The sequence below is a fragment of the Borostomias antarcticus genome, assembly GCF_949987555.1.
Source record: "Borostomias antarcticus genome assembly, chromosome: 16".
NCBI lineage: Eukaryota > Metazoa > Chordata > Actinopteri > Stomiiformes > Stomiidae > Borostomias > Borostomias antarcticus.
In genome coordinates this window covers 8,257,255-8,265,363 of record NC_140249.1, presented here as the reverse complement: position 1 = coordinate 8,265,363, position 8,109 = coordinate 8,257,255, and the positions used below count along the sequence as shown (strand labels likewise).

General features: G+C 46.5%; 1 protein-coding gene across 1 annotated transcript in view; it reads left to right on the top strand.

The window, feature by feature from the left end:
* Window positions 1-244: 244 nt before the first annotated feature.
* Window positions 245-8,109, top strand: part of nol10 (nucleolar protein 10) — an 18,423-nt gene continuing 10,558 nt past the window's right edge. Inside the window, exons 1-13 of the mRNA XM_084451154.1 lie at window positions 245-378; window positions 781-826; window positions 952-1,050; window positions 1,303-1,380; window positions 2,727-2,764; window positions 2,911-3,047; window positions 3,692-3,757; window positions 3,931-3,991; window positions 4,396-4,481; window positions 5,143-5,221; window positions 5,783-5,932; window positions 6,308-6,374; window positions 7,136-7,188. Coding sequence (XP_084307280.1) covers window positions 313-378; window positions 781-826; window positions 952-1,050; window positions 1,303-1,380; window positions 2,727-2,764; window positions 2,911-3,047; window positions 3,692-3,757; window positions 3,931-3,991; window positions 4,396-4,481; window positions 5,143-5,221; window positions 5,783-5,932; window positions 6,308-6,374; window positions 7,136-7,188 — 1,026 coding nt within the window. The 5' untranslated portion in view covers window positions 245-312. The remainder of the gene's footprint in view (window positions 379-780; window positions 827-951; window positions 1,051-1,302; window positions 1,381-2,726; window positions 2,765-2,910; window positions 3,048-3,691; window positions 3,758-3,930; window positions 3,992-4,395; window positions 4,482-5,142; window positions 5,222-5,782; window positions 5,933-6,307; window positions 6,375-7,135; window positions 7,189-8,109) is intronic.

Genomic DNA, 8,109 nt, shown 5'->3' with positions numbered 1-8,109 from the left:
GTGACAAAAAACAAGGGGGAATACTTTTTTATATGCACTGTGTCGGGAAACAGAACAAAACCGATCAATATTTCCTTATTACGTATAAGCTACATATAGCCTGACATAAAAAATAAAAATAAAAACTTTGAGGAGAAGGAACCGTTCTTACCTTACATCGGTTTGTCCACACGGACATAATTCTACAAACTATCACTTCCTGTTGTCACTCGGAGATGTAAAAACGTGGAGCTGGAAAGTAACTTGTGTTCACTGTAACTAGCTAGCCTACATTCGTGTTATGAGAGAGCACTGTCTTTTCTGGCCTTAAAAATGCAGATATCCAGTGTAAATGATGTGAAGATTTATAATCTAAGCCACGGGAAGTCCCTTCCTGAGGTAAGTTGAGTAATATTCAACCTAGAGATAGCTAGTTAACTAGCCAGTCGACTAGGCTGCTAACGTTAGCTAGCTTGCCGTGCCAAGCAAAGCCCAACACAGATAGTGTCTGGAAAATTAGCACTTTTAGGTTGATTGTGTAACTTGCTAACTAGAGATATTGATGTTTTCTGCCTCCTTAAGTCCTGGCCTGAGTTACATGGCTCAGCTAAGGTACACAACTATCAGCTGAAGATGCACAGAATAATTGGTTTGAGAAAGAATACCTTACTTGTATTAGGGCAACTTGCTAGCTACTGTAGCTGTATAATTTGTTAACTATTAACATCAGTTAACAAATTGTGCTAGTTAGCTGGAGCCATAGTAGGCTAACCCTTGTGTATCTATGCCTTTGTCTTGCAGTGGCTTTCAGATCGGAAGAAGAGGGCATTACAGAAGAACGATGTTGGTGAGCTCTGATTTCTCTGTGGTCTTTTACAGCCCAGTGATAACAGATGTATCTGGCTGCATACTGTTTTATTAAGGTACAGTATTTCCTGAGTACTCACCACCGGCCCACCTTGACATTTTCAGACATTCAGCGCAGGATTGAGCTCATCCAGGACTTTGAGATGCCGACGGTGTGCACCTCCATCAGAGTGTCCAGGGACGGGCAGTTCATCCTCGCCGCAGGTGAGAACCACACTTTTCATTGATCTGGATGAGCATCTGATGATGTGTTGATGATTGCTGTTATTAATTACCCAACCTTACCCTCTCAAGAGGCAAATGTATTAATGGGAGATTAAGTGTTTACTAGTCATTTAGATGCAAGAACTGTCATAGTTGGGCCCAACATTCAGGCAATTCTAGCAAACCCTTACCTCTGATGTAATAATGATATACCACAACTTGATAATCCCCTTCCTCTCAACAATATTTCAGGGACATACAAACCCAGGATCCGCTGTTATGATACCTACCAGTTGTCCTTGAAGTTTGAGCGGTGCCTTGATTCTGATGGTACGTAACAGTGTCACTTTACACTGCCTTGAAAAACCTCCATAACGCTGACATGGTTTTTATGAATATAACCTGATATGTTTTATTGATTCACACAGGCATCTTATATTGGCATTTAAGATGGCATATTACCTTTCCACTGAAAGGGTAGTTGTGGGAAACAGTATGACTTACACACACGTAGTTAAGGTGGCCCACTAGCTGGTCTGCTAGAAGAACGATGACTACAGTGCCTGGAGAAGAGAAACACAAAATGTGATCAGGAATTTCTCTGGCACTTCTCTGACAACCTGCACACGGCTTTCCAGAAATGACTCTCCATGCCCCTCCACTGGCACATGAATGGATGAGTCCTCATGCTCCTCCACTGGCACATGAATGGATGAGTTCTCATGCCCCTCCACTGGCACATGAATGGATGAGTCCTCATGCCCCTCCACTGGCATGTGAATGGATGAGTCCTCATGCACCTCCACTGGCATGGGAATGGACACCTGAACCTCTTTGTTAAAGACGCCTATAAATTTGGCGCTTGCAGAGCTCCATTGTGTCCTTGAACGCAACCTTAAGGTTTAGATATCCTGAGCCAGTGACCCTCCGTCCCTTTGAGAGAGTGACTGCCCTCTGACCTCTGAGAGAGAGTCTGCCCTCTGATATGATTGGATGTTGTTCTCAGTCACGCTCCCACAGATATGATTGGATGATGTTGTCGGTCACGCACCAACAGCGCTGTCGCCTGATTCGCCCACAGTGGGATAATGTATGCCCACAGGTTGTGACAGTATACCAGTGCATTATGGGTCAAACGATGATGTTCATGTTTATGTTGGATCCCCATTAGCGGTCACAGAGTGTTCATCTTCCTGTCCACAAACACTGTGTTTCCATATGGTCTGATTCCATATGGTCTGATTCCATATGGTCTGATTCCATATGGTCTGATTCTATATGGTCTGATTCTATATGGTCTGATTCCATATGGTCTGATTCCATATGGTCTGATTCTATATGGTCTGATTCTATATGGTCTGATTCCATATGGTCTGATTCTATATGGTCTGATTCTATATGGTCTGATTCCATATGGTCTGATTCTATATGGTCTGATTCTATATGGTCTGATTCCATATGGTCTGATTCCATATGGTCTGATTCTATATGGTCTGATTCTATATGGTCTGATTACTAAGCTTTTATGTTGTTGGCACGCAAAGTCAGTAATAAGTCATTGTTGATGTTTGAATGTTTGTAATGGTGTGTTGTTGTTGGAGGACAATGTCGAAGGGTGTGAATGCATCGCTGCCATCAATGTCTTCACATGCTTTTTCTTTTGTTTTCCTCAACAGTTGTATCTTTTGACATTCTGTCGGATGACTACTCCAAGGTAAGGAAAAGAGCCATACCAGACCTAGCTTTTCACTCACAGCGACCTTTGCCGGCAATACAATGTGTAAATCCTGGTAGCAGGCTGGTAGTACTTGAACATGGATTGTGTCTGTCTGGCTGTGAATGGCCATTGTGTGCGTTTAGCTGGTTTTCCTGCACATCGACCGCTATGTGGAGTTCCACTCGCAGCATGGACACTACTACAAGACACGCATCCCCAAGTTTGGACGGGACTTCAGCTACCACTACCCCTCCTGTGACCTCTATTTTGTGGGGGCAAGGTAAGAGTGAAACAATGTCAAATACATGTTGGCCAATACCTTAAGTTTCTCTACGTGGACCAGGGAGCTGCTCCAGGGAGCCATGAAATCAAATTGTCCCCGAACTGAATAGCCTACTGAATGTCAGATATGGGCAGTATTCCTTCCTTATGGTGTGGCCCCATAAGAGTGACTCATTCTCATGATTAAGACAGGCGACCCTGACTCCATCATGCTCTGGTATGTTGAACCTCCTGATGTTAGGTAGGGCAGGGGAAGGGGACCAGGCGTTGGGACTGAACATTTCAAAAAGTGAAAGCCTCATATGAATGATTCCTGCTGTGAGAATCCTGCTCTGTGTGTTGCTCTTCCAGTTCGGAGGTGTTCAGACTGTGTGTTGCTCTTCCAGTTCAGAGGTGTTCAGAGGTGTTCAGACTGTGTGTTGCTCTTCCAGTTCAGAGGTGTTCAGAGGTGTTCAGACTGTGTGTTGCTCTTCCAGTTCAGAGGTGTTCAGAGGTGTTCAGACTGTGTGTTGTTCTTCCAGTTCAGAGGTGTTCAGAGGTGTTCAGACTGTGTGTTGCTCTTCCAGTTCAGAGGTGTTCAGACTGTGTTGTTCTTCCAGTTCAGAGGTGTTCAGATGTTCAGACTGTGTGTTGCTCTTCTAGTTCAGAGGTGTTCAGGCTGAACCTGGAGCAGGGCCGCTTTCTCAGCTCTCTTCAGACGGACGCAGTGTGAGTACATCGCCGCCCTGCTGGACTATGGCTGCTTTATGCAGAGCTTTATTTGACAAGTGACCCCTTCCTTCCTTCCTTCCTTCCTTCCTTCCTTCCTTCCTTCCTTCCTTCCTTCCTTCCTTCCTTCCTTCCTTCCTTCCGGGTGTCTGTTTCCTTGTCTTTGTTTCTAGGGAGCACAATGTGTGTGACATCAACCCCGTTCATCAGCTGTTTGCCACAGGAACCATCGAGGTAGGTGATCCCTAGCTTCCCTCTGTAGGGAGGCTGTGTGTGTGTGTGTCCGTCTGTGTGTGTGTCTGTCCGTGTGTGTGTGTTGCTGTCCGTCTGTGTGTGTTTCTGTCCGTCTGTGTGTGTCTGTCCGTCTGTGTGTGTCTGTCCGTTTGTGTGTGTTTCTGTCCGTGTGTGTGTGTGTCTGTCCGTGTGTGTGTCTTTCTGTCCGTCTGTGTGTGTGTCTGTTCGTCTGTGTGTTTCTGTTCGTCTGTGTGTGTTTCTGTTCGTCTGTGTGTCTCTGTCTGTGTGTGTGTGTCCGTCTGTGTGTGTGTGTCTGTGTGTGTGTCTGTCTGTCTGTGTGTGTGTGTCCGTCTGTGTGTGTTTGGAGAAGAGAAGCTGTGATGTCCAGCGGTTGTGTGTTCCAGGGGAAGGTGGAGTGCTGGGACCCTCGTAGCAGGACTCGGGTGGGGCTGCTGGACTGTGCCCTGAGCAGCGTGACCCAGGGAACAGAGTATGTCCAATGAACACGCACTCAAACTCACACACACACACTGGACACAACTTGAGAAATACACTATTTCATCTATTGGGAAAGTAGTCAAAATGTCATTTAGTTGAAGATATTTATTGGGCTTCAGTCCTGCATGTGAAGCTGAATGTAGCGAACAACACAGTTGGATCAGCATCCATAGACCAGCTGGTCTGTTCACTTTAGAACAGGCATTCCAAAACTGTGAGGCGGGCCTCCCCTGGGGGGCCCCAAAGAAATTCAGGGGAGGCGAGGAGGGATGGTTAGAAAAAAAAAAGGAAAAACATGTTTTTTATTTTTGAAATGTCTATGGTTTTTATGAATGAAAGGTGATTTGATCGAAATAAATAATGGGAGAGATGTATACTAAATGTGTGGATAGTGCAGAGAGAGCCTCCCCCCGCAGGCATGAATGTATTGTGTGAAAACGTCATAACGTTAACTAGCAACATGTGCCACCGAGCTAACTTAGCTGTCTAACGTTGTGGGCTAGCTAACACTACCTTGCATAATGGGCATATTTGGGGGGTTGGGGGGGCGCGGGTGTGTCACTGTTTTCAGAGGGGAGGCCCACATTGATGGAGTTTGGGAACCCATGCTTTAGAAGGTCTTCTTTTCCTGAACTCACTGTGTTGTTCTTCAGAGTGGAGGGTTTGCCGTCTGTCAGCGCCCTGAAATTCAACAGTTCTCTCACCATGGCCGTGGGCACCAGCACCGGGCAGGTGGGTCACAATCACAGCTCTCTCTCCATGGCGACAGGTGGGTCACAATCACAGCTCTCTCACCATGGCGACAGGTGGGTCACAATCACAGCTCTCTCACCATGGCGACAGGCGGGTCACAATCACAGCTTTCTCACCATGGCGACAGGTGGGTCACAATCACAGCTCTCTCGCCATGGCGACAGGCAGGTCACAATCACAGCTCTCTCGCCATGGCGACAGGTGGGTCACAATCACAGCTCTCTCCATGGCGACAGGTGGGTCACAATCACAGCTCTCTCTCCATGGCGACAGGTGGGTCACAATCACAGCTCTCTCACCATGGCGACAGGTGGGTCACAATCACAAGCCTTTATTGCTGAGCAGTTTTACAAAGTGCCAGGAATGTGCTTTCAGCCGAGACAACTTTGGACAGGGTGCAGGGACGAGACAGGACAGTGCAAAGGCAGGGACAGTGTAAAGACAGGACAGTACAGGACAGTGTGTGTCCCAGTCTCTGGGTGAGGGACCATCTCCAGACCTTCAGCTGGGTTTGTTCCTGATCCCATTTCCCTCTGCTAGATCCTCCTCTACGACCTCCGCTCCAGTCGCCCCCTGCTGGTTAAAGACCACTACTACGGCCTGCCCATCAAGTCCCTCAACTTCCAGGACCATCTAGACCTGCTGGTGTCTGCAGACTCCAAGATCATCAAGATCTGGAACACAGACACGGTAAGAGCTCGACCTTTCACCTCTGTGAGGATCTGGACCTCACCTGTCTAGATTGCGCTGAACGTAAGTAAGACTTTATTTTAAAGAAATATTTTAAATTGATAATTTTTGTTTGTTTGAAGGGTCAGTATGTAACTGAAAATGATATGTGATATACCACCTTTTAAGATCATCTTTCCTTCAACTTGAACTTGTGATACAGTGACATTAGTTTTTTTTATGCATTATTTGAAAGCCAAGCCTAAGTCAATGCCAGCCCTGTGGCCTGGACCCCTGGGTGCTGAGGTCAGGTGATGGTGTGGGGAGTCTTAATTGGAGGCCAGAGGAGAGGCCGTGCTGGTGGAATGAGATGTGTGCTTGTGTGTGTCTGCCCAGGGGAAAGTGTTCTCCTCCATCGAGCCCCAGACCAACATCAACGACGTCTGTATCTACCCTGACTCAGGTGAGGAGGGGGGGGCGGCATGTACCCTGACTCAGGTGAGGAGGGGGGGGGGGGGGGGGGGGCGGGCATGTACCCTGACTCAGGTGAGGGGGGGGGGCATGTACCCTGACTCAGGTGAGGGGGGGGGGCATGTACCCTGACTCAGGTGAGGGGGGGGGGCATGTACCCTGACTCAGGTGAGGAGGGGGGAGGGGGGGGGGGGGGGGCATGTACCCTGACTCAGGTGAGGGGGGGGCATGTACCCTGACTCAGGTGAGGGGGGGGCATGTACCCTGGCTCAGGTGAGGGGGGGGCATCTACCCTGACTCAGGTGAGGGAGGGGGACCTTATAGCCTGTGTTATTTTAATGACCCCTAAAGATCACACTCGTTACATTTAGAGGTGAAAGGAAAAATATGAGTAGTCCTGTGATGCATATTCTTGACTTGACTAACATTATCCCCTGAAGGTGTGAGTTCCCAGTTCTTACCACTAGGTGGCGCCTGCTGACTTAGTCATAAAACCTGACCTCCTTTTTTATGCTTCTCAAACATTCAGAGCTGCCTCCCTGTGAGACCCTGTTGCTCACACATCTTTAGGTTAAAGCTCTACAATTCTTTTGAAATGCCGTTTTAATTGACTTGAAACGAGGGTTTAGGGTTATTTAACCACATATTATTGATTTGATAGCAAATTGCTTTAGCAGTATTCTTTACTTTATTTCAGTACATCTCACTCATCATAGTGTTCATTTATTTTTGGTCTTTGTCTCAAACTCACAGGGATGCTCTTCACAGCCAATGAAGATCCCAAGATGAATACATTCTACATTCCGGTGAGTTAAGAGGATCCCATATGGTATCTCATTTAGCTAGTTGATTCCACTACTAGTTTTAGTCTGCTAACTCTACATTGTGGTCCTGGTATTTGGGCAGTGAGCCTCCTAGAGATGCAATAGAGAAGAGTGCAGAAGAGTTTCATCAGGGATGTAGGGCTGCACGATTATGACAAAAGATAAAAATTGCGATTATTTGCTTCAAAATGGTAATTGCGATTAATAATTGTGATATATATTAATATTATATATTAAATATTAAATAACCAAAATGCTCCCAAATCACGGACGTTGATCCCTTTCTTGTTACTAACTCACTGACCTTGTTTTCGCTCATTCTTTCACTACTCACGGCTGCGGGTACTCTTGTGACACTTGTCTTGACCTACTGCTATCTGTCTTCTCAGTGAAATTGCTACACACAGCGCACTCAGCGGGAACGCATGTGATTGGTCAGACAGCATAAGCGCCTGTGATTCGTCCGTGTAGTCCTAGCACACTCAATTCAAAGCAAAATTATTAATCACATTAATTGCGGCCTTTTGCGATTCGTTAATTGCGGAGGTCATAATCGCGATTTCGATTAATTCACGATTAATTGTGCAGCCCTACAGGGATGTGAAAGTGTGTGAGATGAATCAGAGATGATTCACACTCCCTAGTATAACTCAGTAGTAAAACTACTGTTAGTTCTTGTGACTTCTTACATCAATGAGCCACAGCTGTGTGATCTTACTGTTCCATTCCCTCTGAGTGGACGAGCTCACTGGGTGTCTGGAGATAGTCAATTACTGCTTAATCGTTTATACTGTACAATACATTGTTCCAGCAGTCCAGAGGGTGATGTTGAACCTGTATTGGTTTGCCTGTGGGGGAGCCCTGGAGATAAAATGGTCTTCCACTGACAATAGCCATGTTTCC